The 15,684-nt window shown below is 45.6% G+C and overlaps 1 protein-coding gene across 3 annotated transcripts in view; it reads left to right on the forward strand.

Moving 5' to 3' along the window:
• Positions 1-15,684, forward strand: part of GALNT13 (polypeptide N-acetylgalactosaminyltransferase 13) — a 57,310-nt gene that overhangs the window by 7,387 nt on the left and 34,239 nt on the right. For 2 of the 3 annotated variants that reach the window (XM_050339674.1, XM_050339672.1), the window contains exons 2-4: positions 1,355-1,454; positions 2,002-2,246; positions 13,258-13,426. In XM_050339674.1, the coding sequence (XP_050195631.1) occupies positions 2,006-2,246; positions 13,258-13,426 (410 nt within the window). In that variant the 5' untranslated portion in view covers positions 1,355-1,454; positions 2,002-2,005. Of the gene's footprint in view, positions 1-1,354; positions 1,455-2,001; positions 2,247-12,191; positions 12,256-13,257; positions 13,427-15,684 lie in introns of those variants that run through there. The other variant, XM_050339673.1, reaches the window with a different exon arrangement.

Below are 15,684 nucleotides of genomic sequence, written 5' to 3' on the forward strand. Positions count from 1 at the left end.
CCCAGATTTCACTAAAACAGTGAGACTGGCAGAGCTGGTGGGAAAATTCTGGCTCAAGAATTGGGGTTTCTGTTGGATCAATGTTTATTTTGCCTCACAGAGGTGCTGTGAAAGTGAGTTAGGAGCTTTGGAGGCAGCTGGATGGAGTGGTGATGAATGTTGTGGCTTTGAGCCCCCTGAGAAAATTAAATATTGTTCATTCCGTGTATGGCCTGGCTGGTGGGGAACAAACAGGGGCCGTGTGGGGACTCACAACAGAAATGCTGAACAATTGCTTTGTTTTAACAAATTGTAGCTGCAGAGGTGTGGGGTTTTTTTTTCAGTAAATGAGAAAAGCAAGTCAAGGTTTTACATCTCCAGTTCTGCCACTTATTCAGTGGATTCAGGATTTGCAGCCTCCATAATGTTGTCCTACCACAGCACTTTATTGTGGCAGTTTTGGGAAAGGCTGGCAGTGCAGATCATTTCTAAATTTGCATCCTGTTTTCTGTAACAAAAACCTGCTTTTATTGCTTCTAACACTGCCAAACTGCAGGGTTTGGGGGCAGGAGTTTCCCTCGCTGCTCTGCTGCAAGATAATGTTTTAAAATTAGCTTTATTCTTGGAAGTGGTGGCTGAAAACCTCAGCATTTTTTTACCTTCCTCCTCTTCCTGGAAGCCTTGCTATTCTGTATTTTACTTACAGTAAACGTGGTCTTTGAGAAGCTTCATCTCTTCTGAGGTCTGGAGGGGGTTTTGTTACAGAACCACAAAATCCTGGAATGGTTTGGGTCGGGAAGGACCTTTATAATTCCCTTCCTGTAACAAAACTGTTCCTGGTGACCAGTGTGGAGATGAATTTTGCTCCCCTGAAACACCAATTCCTGAGCCCTGAAATCCTAAATCAACTGCTGTGAGTGCCTCAGCAGGAAGAGCCACTGATTGTGTTGATCCTGAAGACAGATGGAAAATGTTATTAATGATGACACAGCACAATAATGCTTTGAGAGTAATTTAAAAAAAACTTTATTCAAATCATTCCAGCTCTTCCATCCCATTGGTTCAGATGAGCTGGAATTAAAATGGAATGGAAAATGTAAAGCTGCCGGTTGTGATGCTGCTGGATTGGAGAGCTGAGGGGTTGGAGTCAGGATGGAAAACTGCAATGGATAAAGTATTCCTTCCTGGAAAGGGTGGTCAGGCACTGGCACAGCTGCCCAGGGAGGTTTGGAGTGCCCAGCCCTGGAGGTGTCCCTGGCACTCAGTGCTCTGGGCTGGGGACAGGGTGGGGATGGGCACAGGGGGATCCATGGGCTGGGAGGGCTTTCCACCCTCAGTCATCCATGAAAATTGAATTTAATGTTTTCTTTTATAGGTGCTTGGAAAATTCTCCAGCAGTTCAGTGCTGAGGGGGTGCTTTGGGAGCATGGCCGAGGCAGGACTCCCAGTCCTGGCCTGGAGTGCAGGTTGTGATGGTGAGTGGGAGGTTTAATTACAGTCATCTGAACAATATAAATTCCATCCAGGGTAGAGATCAGAGAATCAGACTGGTTTGGGTGGGAAGGGACCTTAAATCCCACCCAGTCCCACCCTCTGCCATGGGCAGGGACACCTTCCACCAGCCCAGGATGCTCCAACCTGGCCTTGGACACTTCCAGGGATCCAGGGCAGCCCCAGCTTCTCTGCCCAACCTGTGCCAGGGCCTGCCCACCCTCCCAGCCAGCAATTCCTTCCCAATATCCCATCTCTCCTTGTCCTCTCCTGTCCCTCCATGCCTTGTCCCCAGTCCCTCTCCAGCTCTCCTGGAGCCCCTTTAGGCCCTGCAAGGGGCTCTCAGCTCTCCCAGAGCCTTCTCTTCTCCAGGTGACAAGATAAAAATTGCTTATAGCATTGAGAGATCTGCAGTAGAGAGATCTACAGCGTAAAATACGTGGAGGGAAGTGCAGATTTGTGTTCTGATAAGAAAGCAGTGCCTGGTGCTGTGACTGTGACTGTGACCGTGCCGTGTTTGTCTCCCTGCAGGGCGATGCCCGTCCCTGCTGCCAGGGCGGGTTTGAGCTGTGGGGCTGTGATCCCCTCACCCCCACGGTGCTGCCCTGGCTCCGGAGCCATCCCCTGGCAGAGGATGAGGAGGTTCATTTACTGCAAGGTGGTTCTGGCCACGTCCCTGCTGTGGGTGCTGGTGGACGTGTTCCTGCTGCTCTACTTCAGCGAGTGCAACAAGTGTGATGACAAGAAGGAGAGGTCGCTGCTGCCCGCCCTGAGGGGTAAGTGCCACCTCTCAGATAAATGCATTTATTCCCTTTAAGTGTCTTTAACCTTTGTCTTAATGGCTTTTCCAACCAGACAAAATCCCAGGGCCTGAATCACTTTCTGTGCTGCTTGGGTGGTTTCTCAGCAGCTTCAGCTGTCTTTGTGTGTCATGGGATGGTTTGGGGTGAGAGGGGCTCAAATGACCATTTCAGTGATGTGTTGGAACGCTGCTGTGTTTATTTCCATAAAAAGCGAATATGAAAATGTAAATATTAAAAAAAAATAAATATAAAAAGTAAATAACGTAAATATAAAAAAAAGGTGAATATAAAATGTAAATATAAAAAAATAAATATAAAAAGTAAATAACGTAAATATATAAAAAAAAGTGAATATAAAATGTAAATATAAAAAAATAAATATAAACTGTAAATAACGTAAATATAAAAAAAAAGTGAATATAAAAAATGTAAATATAAAAAAATAAATATAAAAAGTAAATAACGTAAATATATAAAAAAAAGTGAATATAAAATGTAAATAGAAAAGGTAAATATAAAACCGTAAATAGAAAAGGTAAATATAAAACTGTAAATAGAAAAGGTAAATATAAAACCGTAAATAGAAAAGGTAAATAGAAAAGGTAAATATAAAACCGTAAATGGAAAAGGTAAATAGAAAAGGTAAATATAAACTTGTAAATAGAAAAATGTGAATATAAATGCTAAGTAGGCACTGGAAATTAAAAAAACCCACAAAAACAACAGAGTAATTTTTCATTTTAGCAAAATGCCTTCTTTTATTTCTCCTGGAGCTATTTGTGTTTTACTTCAGGAGTTAAAAATGTCGTTTAAATTTAAGGAGCTCCCAATCCAGGCTTCGAAATCCTCTCTCCGGCAGGGCCGGGGAGTTGTTCTGAAGGAGAGGGAGTTGTTTTAAAGCACCTGCAGACAAAGCACCATCACCTTTGTCTCACTAATAGTTCGTTTATGGGCTCTGAAAAGCCCTAATTGAGGATGCAGATGATCTGTAAACATAAAATTACAGGCTTCCCACAAGGGTGTTAAATAAGACACGAAAAGAATCGATAGAGCAATAGAAATTTAAATTGACGTGGTAATTTGAAGTCATTTAATTAATAATTAGGGAGGAAAGATTCATTCACGACTGAGGAATTTGAAGTGGCATCGACTTTATGACAGAAAACTCTCTAATCTTGAGTTTCGAATTCAAAATGCTGGTTGAACCAAGTCTTTTCTGTTTGGAAAACTGGGATTTTTTTTTTCAGACAGATTTTGGCAGGGTTTTGCCCAGATTAAGAGTAGAATATGTAGTATTTTTAGATTTTATATATAATTATAATATTACATCTTTGTATTTTATAATATGTAAAGCTGGGGGGAAGTAAAATCTTGCTCTCTAAATAATGCTACGAGGGCTGTGATTGAACCAGTAATTGTAAATGTGATTAATTAATTAGTGTGAGCAAGGAGGTGACATTGGAATCCTGAGTGCTGGTCTTTGCAACCTGAATAATTCTCCTTGTGGTGGCACTGGGTGTTTTAGATTTTAATGAAGTGGTGACACACATTTAGTGTTATTTTGGTGCCTTTTGGGCAGAAATTAGTAGAAATAATTAAAGTGCTATTGTGAAGAAAGCTCAGCGTGGGAGGATATTCACTAATTTAATGTATTTATGTGTTTTGAAAGACAAAATATCTGTGTTATGGTGGTAGGAAGCAAGTGAAGGAAATACTTGGGTGCTGTAATGAAAGTTTGGGGTTCTGGCCAAGTTTAGGAAAGGAGGCTTTGATTTTTGGGGGTTTCCATGGCCACATTTTCCCTCCATCCCTGTAGGCCCTGCACTGTCTGTACCAACGTGAGCAAATATCCTTAATATAATAATAGTAATAATAATAATAATAATAATAATAACAACAGCCCAGGAAGCTGTAACAGTGGGGATTGCCTGGAATTGTGGCACCAGCTGGTTGGGAAATCACATGTCAAGAGCTGGGTTGGGTGTTGTGGCAACACATCCAGTGGATTTGTGGGTTTCCATCACAGGGCTCTTAAATCCAGGGGGAATTGCTGTGGGGGAGTCACTTTCTGAGGGCAAACTTCAATATAATCAGTGGATGCTGTAATAAATGTATATTATATTTACTTGTTGGTAACATGCAGGTAATCACATCCTGGCCCTTGTGCTCTCCCTGGTTTGAACCTACAAGCTCCAGCCAGCAAAGGTCCTGTTTTCCAGCACACCATGGATGCACTGGCAGATATTCCTTCCTGGAGCAATATTGCTCCATAAACTCCCATTAATTCTGATTATTGAGTAGTTTAAATGCCAGCTACCAGGAGGGAGATTGCCAAACCGGTTTGGAGGGAATTGGGTCTGGAAAAACGTCTTTAAATCTGTGATTTGTGTCTCCTGGAGATGGAGCTCCATGTTCTGTCCGTGGTCTGTGTCTGTGGTGTGGGTGAATCCCCCTGAGTTTGTACAGATTAAGAGTTTAGTGGAACAGCTTCACTAAAAGTTCGGCAAGGGAGGGGAAAAAAAAAGGTCTTTTTTCTGTGTGTGTGGTGTTTTGAAATGTTGTCAGTAGTTCTGTGGTTAAAGTGAAGTCAGATCTTTGCTGTTCTCCAAGGAAAAGGAAAATCTGTCCCTCAAAGTTGGTAGGAACGAGCAATGTTCAGTTTTATTGGATTTCAGGGATGTTCCTTCCTGATTTTGGAATGGGGCTTGGAGCAAGCTGGGCTGGTGGGGGGTGCTGTGGGTGGATCAGGAATGGGCTTTAAGGGCCTTTCCAACCCACCCAAACCATTCCAGGATCTGGTGCTTTCCAGCATTTATCCATTCAAACAAGTGTTGGGTTAGAAAGCAGCAGGAAAACCTTTTAGGAATATTGAGGGAAACTTTTAGACTTATGAGTGTGAAGAGTAAGGTTCTTGTTCTAATAAGTAGATACAATAAAAAAAAATCAAGTTTAAAGATGAAAATTCATTTCAGCTTTTTTTTTTTTTTTTTTTTTTTTTAAGCTCCTTTCAGTGTTATTTTTCACCCTCCTGGTCCTGCTGTAGTTTTTTCCTGGATTTTTTTACTTTAAAAGAGCAGAGTGCTCTGTTATGCTGCAGCTGGGGAGATTGATATCCTTTATATCCTTCCCTGTTTTACCCCCATGCTGAGGGGAGCAGCACCTGCAGATTGGACACAAGTTCATTTTACACATCCCATTAATTATTCCTTGTGCATTGGTCTCTTCCCTAATTGTCTGTCTTGCCTTATCTGAAGCTTTTTTTTCACTCTCACTCTTGGTTTAATTAAAGCATGATACAATCCTGTAGTGTGGAAATTCATCCTCTTGCCTTGTAGTTCATGACTTTATTGTCAGGACTGCATTAAAGCTGAAAATGAGGGAGATGTTTAACTCCTGAACTGCTCCATTCCTGCCCTTACAATTCCAGGTGTATCTTCCCAAGGTTGTCTTTCCTTCTCTTCTCTTGTAAATTTTTTTAGATGAAATCAGAGGATTTTGGTGCAGCAGGTTCTGTCCTAGACCCAGCCTGGTCTGCTGTTGGGAAGGAAGGGGGTGTGACAAGATGGGCTTTAAGGTCCCTTCCAACCCAACCCATTCCACGACTCCATGAGCTGTCCCAGCCCCTGCTCCCCCTCTGGGTTTGGAAGAAGTTCATGTGTGCTGGGCTGGTCTGAATCCTGAGAGGATCAGTCCTGGGGTGAGGCTGGGACAGGAACAGCCCTTTCCTCGAATTCCTCACTCCAGGGCTGGGCAGAAAAAGCTGCAGGAGTGCTTTGGAAAAGGAGTATTTTTGGCTGAGTGAGAAAAGTGACCACTGCCCAGAGCTTTGCAGGAGTGAACCCCCCCAGAGCAGCCTGCTGTGCCCTGCTCTCTCATCAGCACGGAGGAGTGGCCACTTTCAATTCACAAACAGTTACCCAGATACATTCCTTGAAAGGAATTCCAGTATCAACTAGTTTGGCAATTCTGGTGCAAATTAAGAAATTGTGGAATCCTAGACTGGTTTGGGTTGGAAGGGACATTAAAACTCATCCAGTGCCACCCCCTGCCATGGGCAGGGACACCTTCCACCAGCCCAGGTTGTTCCAGCCTGGCCTTGGACACTTCCAGGGATCCAGGGGCAGCCACAGCTTCTCTGCCCAACCTGTGCCAGGGCCTGCCCACCCTCCCAGCCAGCAATTCCTTCCCACTATCCCATCTAAAACAACCCTCCTTCAGCTTAAAGCCCATGGGCAGGACACCCTGTGGAACCATCCCAGGGAATTCAGCTGGAGCTGTCCCAGGCACTGGGATAATCCTGCTCTGCAGAAGGTGCTGAGTGACCAGAGCAGTGTTCTCTGTGTGATGTTGACATCTGAAAAACCAAATAAAACTTCAGTCAGAAAAGGCTTTCTCCATTAAGAGATAAGAGCCCTTTGCAATAAAAGCTTGTCAGTCTTTCATGGTTTAGGAATAATTGAACCAGGTTAAATTCTCTTGTTTTCAGCCTTTATGGAGCTCCAGTCTCCCTTCTTTGCTCCTCCAGTGGAAATCAGGAGTTTAAATAGGGCGTTTTGGGGCCTGGTCCTCGTGGGTTCAGCAGTTTGTTCTACTCCTGATGGTCTTAAAATTTAACTGCATTGAGTTTTCCACTTTTAAACCCCATAAAATGGCAATTTGCCACATGTTGGTCCTCAGTGGAAGCTGTAATCCCGAGTGGGACGTGCTGTGACTTTGGCAGGGGCTGATTTGGTGTCTTGAGTCTCCTGGTCATCTGGAGGCGCTTTTTGTCATGAGGTGTTCCCATGGAGCTTGTAGCTGGTTTTGTCAAACACTGGGGGGCCTGGGTGGTTCTCCCTGCTGGGACGTGTGTGCTGTCACTGGGACGTGTTTCTGCCACTGGATTATGGGATCAGGGAATTGTTAAGGTTGGAAAAACCCTTTCAGATCCTGGAATCCAACACTGAAGCAGTACCCAGGTGCCACACCCCCGTGTCTTTGAACATCTCCAGGGATGGGGACTCCACCTCTGCCCTGGGCAGCCTCTTCTAAGCTTTGCAACCCTTCCCATGGAAAATATTCCCTGATATCCAACCTGATCCTCCCCTGCTCTTCAGGCTGATGTTATCCGGGGTGTGCCAGGGTGGAGGGTTTTGGAGTTGGCTCCATGAAGGAGAAAGACAAAAGTAGCTCCCCTGGGCAAAACTGGGGTAGGAAGAGGCTTTTTTGGTGGCTTTTTTGGTGGTTCTGACTTCTCAGAGCTCTGGTTCCCTTCGGAGAGGGGGAGATGTGGGTCTTGGAGAAACATTTCAGGCAGGCACTGGGTTGACTCTCCTGCAGGATTCCATATCCAGGGTGTTCACTGTGGAGGGATCTGAGCCCTCCTGAGTGGTTGACACTAATCCTTAAATGTGACATGACAAGACAATGGATTTGAGAGATGTGCTGTGTAAAAAGCCTTGATATTTATATATTATATTTGCTGTACTTCAAGAATCCCTTTGTTCTTTCACTTTGAGGATGCTGGAGGCATTTCTATACATCCCAAAAAAACCCCAGAGTGACAGTTCTGTTTGGTTGGGGGTTTAAATATTCTTTTTTTCTTTTTCCTTTTATTTCAGTGGTTCAAGTATTTTTAATTTTTTCACCGTATGTTGACAATTTCTAGGACTCCTGTGTCTACCTGTACGTAAAATATTCCTTATAGAAAATGCACAAAGTGAGTTTTTATATGTTAATTGCTACTTTTGGGGGGCTTTGAAGATGATTGTATTCAAGGAAAGCATTATGCCACTGCTACAGTGGGGATTTCTTCAACTGCCTTTAAACTGCTGCTTATGTCAGCTTTAATTAAATGGTTATTCCTGAAATCATTTTCTTTAGGGAATGTTTGGGACTTTCTGCAGATGCAGAAGTTGCTGTGACATTCTGAGGGTGTGTTAAAAGAAAAGATAAAACCAAAAAACCCCTTCAGAGTTGTGAACCACAAATAAGTCAGAGGATGCAACATAAACGTGGTTTATCCTGTGTTAAATGTTATGGGATGAGGGCAGGGTCAGTCTCAGGGAAAAAACTATTTACCCACAAGGAGGTTGTGCCCCTCAAATCAACCCTGAGCTAACCCCCCCTCACTTTATTGTTTGGTTGTGCTGGTCCAGGGCACAAGGAATAATGAAAAATAATAAAAATATCATTTAAATGTTCTGAAATCCAGAATCCCAGGGTGGTTTGGGTGGGAAGGGACCTTAAAGCCCATCCAGTTCCACCCCCTGCCTCGGGCAGGGACACCAGGGAGGGTGATAAACGTGGATCCTTTCAGTTGGAAAACTAATCACACAAAACCTGAACTGCTGGGTGATTTGGAAGGTGAACTGGGCCTGGAGATTGACTTAAACTCTGCAGTTTGGAGGTTTCTTTCTGCTTTTCTGGGCACACACTGAGAGCCACCAGTGGGGGGGTTACCTGCTCGTTCTGGGGGAATTTCAGAGAAATTCATAAGTTGATTCCCCATCAGAAATGACAGAACCAGGTGGGATCATTTAGGAAGGTTTTCCCCTTCCTTTTCCACAGCTATGGTATCAAAATTCAGACTGTAAAAGCAGTGGGAAGGTGAGAACACAGAGCTGGGAGCTCCAAACTGTCCCTGAACCCCTGATCCTGCCCCTTCTTGCAGGTCCCCTTGGTACAAGAATTCCCAGCAGCAATTACACTCCCTCCTGGCAGCAGCTTTTAATTTGACCTTGCAATATCACAGAGAGCTCAGCTATTAACTCCACTCCCAAATTGCTGCCTTTTTTTATGGTTTTATATTAGGAATGGCCATCGTTCCGTTGTCTGCAAAAGGCACCTGAGAGTCTTCAGCAGGAGAGGTCCTGATGTCCTTGATTATTATGATGATTTTCCCATCAGACCTTTCTGCCAACTCAACCTTTACGTTGTTCTTTTGTCAGGAAGGACGTGGAGCCACTGGAACAGATCCAGAGGAGGCCCCAGAGCTGCTCCAGGGCTGGATCCCTCTGCTCTGGAGCCAGGCTGGGAGAGCTGGGGGGGTCACCTGGAGAAGAGAAGGCTCCAGGGACACCTGAGAGCCCCTTGCAGGGCCTAAAGGGGCTCCAGGAGAGCTGGAGAGGGACTGGGGACAAGGCATGGAGGGACAGGACACAGGGAATGGCTTCCCACTGCCAGAGGGCAGGGAGGGATGGGAGATTGGGAAGGAATTGCTGGCTGGGAGGGTGGGCAGGCCCTGGCACAGGTTGGGCAGAGAAGCTGTGGCTGCCCCTGGATCCCTGGAAGTGTCCAAGGCCAGGCTGGAGCAGCCTGGGCTGGTGGAAGGTGTTCCTGCCCATGGCAGGGGTGGCACTGGATGAGTTTTAAGGTCCCTTCCAGCCCAACCCATTCTATGATTTTGGGATTTACACATGGGATTATATTTATTTTTTTTTCCCAGCAGGAAAGGCAGCCCAGGGCTGTGGTGTCCATGGCTGCAGTTGGGAAGGACTGTGATCCAGGGAACACCATTCCAGTTTGCATTTTGATGTTCCCCTGGTTTGGGTTGAGCACTGCAAGAGGAGTTGTGAGAATCTGGTAAATTAAGGAGCAGTTTAAGGAATGCTTGGGAATCTTACTGGCTCTTGTGAGGAGGAAAATATTATCCTCCTGATGGAACAAATATCTAAATTAATTTGAATTTCATTGACAACCTCTGTGTTTTCTTGCTGTTCTGAAACCTTCCAATCCCAGCTTTGAGCCTGTTAGTGTGTGATTTCCCTGTCCTGTGTGGAATTCCCTGGATATCTCAGCTCCAGGCAGTATTTCAGCCCTCGTGTTACAAATGTTTGTTCTTAAATGTGTTCTTTTCAGGGACCAGGAGTAATGACTCTGCTTGTTGAGTGGTACTTCTTTGCTGCTGTACTTCGTGGAGCTGATGCCTTCGAATTTGTTTAATTTAAAGTCTTTTAATCTTTCTCCCCTGTAGCACAGGGTGCCATAACGATGATGAGAACACTTCCATTAATTCAGTTAATGCTTTCCCCAATTGCCAGTCCTCTCCTCGTGGCAGCCACGTGGAGCTGCTGTGGAGCACAGGAGATGTCCCACCCCCACAGCCCCTCTCCCAGGAACAAACAGATTTATGGATCCCTGATTTTTATACAAAAGTATAAAGAGTTGCTGCATTTTTTGGGTGAGAAGATGCCTCCTTTCAGATCTTCTGGTAGAAACACCAGCCCCTATCCCTAAAAAGATTCCCCATCCATCCCAAAAGGTGGGTTTTTTTTTTTTTGGAACTCTGCAGCTCAGTGTTATTCTCTCACTCCAGACCTCCTTACACCTCTTCAGCTGTTCTGCCTCCAGGCTACTGGGAGCAGAGGCAGCGTGGGCTGGGCTGTCTCCAGACAACATGTGTACCAGAAATGCTAAAAATGTCTGATTTCTGGCAGAAGTTACGAGTGCTGATGCTTTTAGTATTGAAAAGCAACTCTTTTTGTGGAATCCTGGCACTCTTGTGTTGAGAAACACTGCGAAGTAAATGATCTATTTAATGATGTTTATGACAACTTTGCAGGATTTATCGCTGCTGTGTAATTAAAACTGGAATTCTTTATGTTCTGGATTAAGACAAGTCTGTGTGTGGTTCTGAGCAGCAGAGATTCATCACGGAAATGGCAAATCGATCCTTGACTTTATTGGGTTCTGTGTGCAGTTTATGGCAACAAATTATTGGGGAAGGAATTGCTGGCTGGGAGGGTGGGCAGGCCCTGGCACAGGTTGGGCAGAGAAGCTGTGGCTGCCCCTGGATCCCTGGCAGTGTCCCAGGCCAGGTTGGAGCAGCCTGGGCTGGTGGAAGGTGTCCCTGCCCATGGCAGGGGTGGGAATGGGTGGGATTTAAGGTCCCTTCCCACCCAAACCAGTCTGGGATCCTGTGAAATCTGTACATTTGTAGCAAAGCAATCAAGGCTGTTTTACTTTGCAGCCAAACTCCTTTTCTGGGGTGATTTCTCGTGGTTTTGAAACCAGAGTGATCCCTGCAAGGAGCTGTGCACTCTGTCCCCCCTGTGCAGTTCCAGGAGGAGCTGCACTCACTTCCCACTTCTCCAAGGAGGCATCTCCCTGAACTCCACGTAGTAGTTGCACCAAGGAGCAGTGATTCAGCACTTCTCCTCGTGAACTTGCTGAAGGGAATTGCAACTATTTTGGAAGAGTGCCTTCTTTTATTATTCAAAAGCAAATCCATCCACCAGACCCAGCTTTACCTGCAAGGCCAGGGGCGAGCAGCTCCTCTCCGCTGCCTGTCCTGGAGCACACGGGGTGAGGGAGCTGACTCCAGGAGTGCCCCCAAGGAATGGAAGTGCTGTTTCTCCAGCATTCTGCCTGCAGTTATTTTTCATCATCTGTCAGCACAGACAGAGCTCCTTTGGAAGGGAAATCAGCCCCTCACCGGCTTGGTGTGAGTGCCGAGGTCCTCGGGGCAGTGGGGAATGGAGAGCATGGAATTCAAGATAAAGAAAGGGAGGAAAAGCCAAGCTCAGTGGATTGCAAAGCCTTCCATTTATTTAACAATTCAGCACAGGCACTGCCCGGGGACTGCTGCCCAGACACACACAGCAGCTCCGGGCAGATCCTAGGATTTATGAGCCTTGCCGGGGTTTTGTTGTTTTCTCACCCCAAATGTTTGTTTTCCTCCCTCATCCTTGGCCTGCAGGACCTGCCCTTTGGTTTGAGCCGTGAGTGACCCCAATAACCCTGCACACCCAAGGGGGCAGCTCTGCAGGGGCTCAAGGGCAGGGATGGGGATCCATCCCTGTGCATCCCACCTGCCACGGCTGAGCCTGGCTGGGAACACCCCCAAACCTGGGGGCTCTGTGGGGGAGTCAGGAGGTCAATCCACACTCAGTCATGGGTTTTATCCTTGCCCTGGATCAGGAGCAGCACCTGCATGTGCTGCAACAGGAGCTGGGATTACAGCAGAGATGAAACTGCTCTTGGATTGACCTCGAATCTTAAGGTGGGCACTCCAGTGACTGCTGTGTGCCGTGGGATTCCCTTGGGATGGGGGCTCGGGGGTTAACATGGATTGGGGTTGGCAGCATCCATTTTTCCATGTCTGAGCAGATCCCTCTCACCTGGAGCTGGGACTGGAATTTGTGTCTGCACTGCTAGTTAATGTCATTAAAAAAAATTTTATATATATATATAAATATTAAATAATTAACTTGTTATTAATACAATCAACATAAATATATAAAATACAAAAATAACAGTAACAGAATAATATTAAATTTTATTTATTTTAGAAAACCAGAATTTTATCTCGGAGAATTTGTCTTACAGCCCAAACCATTTGGAAGTGCCACTGGGAGGGAATATTATAATTATTTCTGCACATGGGATTTTTCCTTTCTGTCCTTCTGCTGTCAGGATGTATCTTGTTTATTTTGCTGTGCTTATATGAGATGATACTGTGGTTTTCCTTAAAATCCAAAATACAAATATTTCCCTAAAATAATCCCTAATAACATGTAAAAGATTCTCTGTAGGGTTGGAATATTATAATTTCCTCTCTGACACTGAAGATTGTTTAATTATTTACCAGGATGGGATTTTGCTGTTGCATGCCTAGGAATTAAAACTGAACAAAAAATAGAAGGAACTGGTTAAAATTAGATTAATGTACATGTTCTTCAGGTATTTCCAGCGTCCATAGAAGTGATTTTCAAACCATTTCTGTCTCTGGTTCTCTGGGATCCTGGTGGAAATCTCTTGGGAATTGTCATTTATTGTTGTTGTAATCACAGCCAAGAGCTGCAGGTGAACAAATCGGGGGGGATTAATCATCTTAGGGTAAAACTAGATGTACATTGGGATCTGGCTGGAGAGCAAAGCTCCCAGTGGAGCAGGGAAAATGGGTGTTTTTATTGCTTTTTAGCATTCCTTGTTGAACAGCAAACCCTGCCGAGCCCCGCAGGATAAACCCGACTGGGAGCGGCTGTCGCTGTTTGTGTTGCAGCCGTTATTTCCCGGAACCAGGACGGGCCAGGAGAGATGGGAAAGGCCGTGCTCATTCCCAAGGATGACCAGGAGAAGATGAAGGAGCTGTTTAAGATCAACCAGTTCAACCTGATGGCCAGTGACCTCATCGCCCTCAACCGCAGCCTGCCCGACGTGCGGCTGGACGGGTGAGCGCTGAGGATCATCCCATCCCATCCCATCCCATCCCATCCCATCCCATCCCATCCCATCCCATCCCATCCCATCCCATCCCATCCCATCCCATCCCATCCCATCCCATCCCCTCCCACGGGCAGGGACACCTTCCACCAGCCCAGGCTGCTCCAACCTGGCCTTGGACACTTCCAGGGATCCAGGGGCAGCCACAGCTTCTCTGCCCAACCTGTGCCAGGGCCTGCCCACCCTCCCAGCCAGCAATTCCTTCCCAATCTCCCATCTCTCCCTGCCCTCTGGCAGTGGGAAGCCATTCCCTGTGTCCTGTCCCTCCATGCCTTGTCCCCAGTCCCTCTCCAGCTCTCCCTGGATCCTTCCCTTCTCCGTAACAAACACCCTCTTGTGCCTCTTGTCACCTGGAACGATTTAAATCCTTTAATCTTCAGGGAAAACTTTATTCCTGAGGTTTTGAAAAGATGAAACCAGCAATGCCTGCTTTATAAATTTCCAGAGCTCTGCTGTCAGGTGTTAAAGATTGACATTTTAAAGCTGATCAAGAGAAAATGCTGCCAATGCCAAAATCTGCCTGTGGGATGTGGCTTTCCTTCCCTTTGGTCCACAGACGTTTTCTGGAGCATCTGTCAAGGATTTCTGCAATAGTTTAAGAACTGAAGGGGTATTTTGGAGGTTATTTTTATTTTGATTTTTAATTTTATTAACTTAGGGTTTGTGAGGGAAGCCCGAAGTTTGTGTGGTGACCTGGGGGCTGGGGAAGAGCTTCAGGGAGAGTTTCACCAAGTCCATTGAGTTACTTGCAGTGGAATTTGCAGAGGAAAACTTCTGTATAACAGGACATCCTCCACCTGGAATTTCATGTGTGGAGTGTTATCCAGAGTTCATGCTTTTGGAAGGAAATTTTTAGAGGTGGGATTTTTTTCCCCCCAGAATTGTTATAGAAACCTTGAGTTTATTGGAATTCATCTTTTTCCAATTCATTTTTTGCTTTATTTTCCTTTTTTCCCCTGTTCTATAAATCCCATGGTCTGATTTGTAGGTATAGCAGCTTATAACCAATAAAAATTGAGATAAATGAAAGCAAAGCTGATCACTCACACACAAGAGATCAGGTCTTCTAAAATCTCCCATTACTTTGGCTTTTTAAACTGAATTGTCACTTGGCTCAAGTCCTGCTTATTATGCTTTGATGGAAATGAAATCTTTTGGGTTCCCATGAGATTTTACATAAGGTTAATGCTTTTTTGCCTGGATTTTATTCCTAAATGCCTGCAAAGAACAGAAGGGGAACAGGAATATTCACCTCAGTGACTGGTTACGCTCAGCTGGAGGGAAAAGGGCTGTTTAAAACACTGAGGGAAATGTGTCTAAATGCATTTTCTTGATGAAAAGAAGTTCTGTCTTCTCTGGTGAAAGGACAGAAAGCATTGAGAAAAATAATTTCCCCATTTCCCTCTTCAGACAGAAGCTTTCTGTACATCCTCTGTCTTTAGGGAGTATCAAGTTGTTCCAAAAGCCAATTTATAATGGTCTGCTCTTAAGGAAGAATATGATTTTATGGTTAATATGTTTAGTGTGTGACAGAGAGACTGATTTTTATTGGCATGGGCACAGAGGGCCCAGGTTTGCACTCACTTCATCAATGCAAGGTTCTGCTGCAGGCTTTGGGATGTTCTTTGTGGCAAAGGAAGGTGAGGAGAAGAAAATAGAATAAAAAAACCCCTGCTCTTGCTGGACATGTCTCATGGGGAATCCGTGCTGAGCTGTGTAGGTGTGGGTGCTGCTGAGTTTGGGGTGATCCTGGGCTGGTGGAGGGAGGGATGTGGAGGTGTAAAGGTGAGGAATCACAGGGAGGATATCGAGGGGGAAGTGGATGCAGTGTCTGGTTGTGGTGCAGCTGCACGAAATGCAGCTGAAAACTCCAGGTCAGAGAGGTCTGAAGTGATCTGGAAGGTGGGGTCAAGAACAAGTGACAGGAAAGTGTTTCACCCTGGAAATACTGGGATGATCTCCCCAGGGAAGGGGTGGATTCTATCCCAGGCTGCTCCAAGCCCCGTCCAGACTGGCCTGGGACACTTCCAGGGATCCAGGGGCAGCCACAGCTTCTCTGCCCAACCTGTGCCAGGGCCTGCCCACCCTCCCAGCCAGCAATTCCTTCCCACTCTCCCATCTCTCCCTGCCCTCTGGCAGTGGGAAGCCATTCCCTGTGTCCTGTCCCTCCATGCCTTGTCCCCAGTCCCTCTCCAGCTCTCCTGGA

The sequence above is a fragment of the Myiozetetes cayanensis genome, unplaced genomic scaffold (assembly GCF_022539395.1).
Source record: "Myiozetetes cayanensis isolate MyiCay16 unplaced genomic scaffold, myiCay2020 scf9, whole genome shotgun sequence".
NCBI classification, from domain to species: domain Eukaryota; kingdom Metazoa; phylum Chordata; class Aves; order Passeriformes; family Tyrannidae; genus Myiozetetes; species Myiozetetes cayanensis.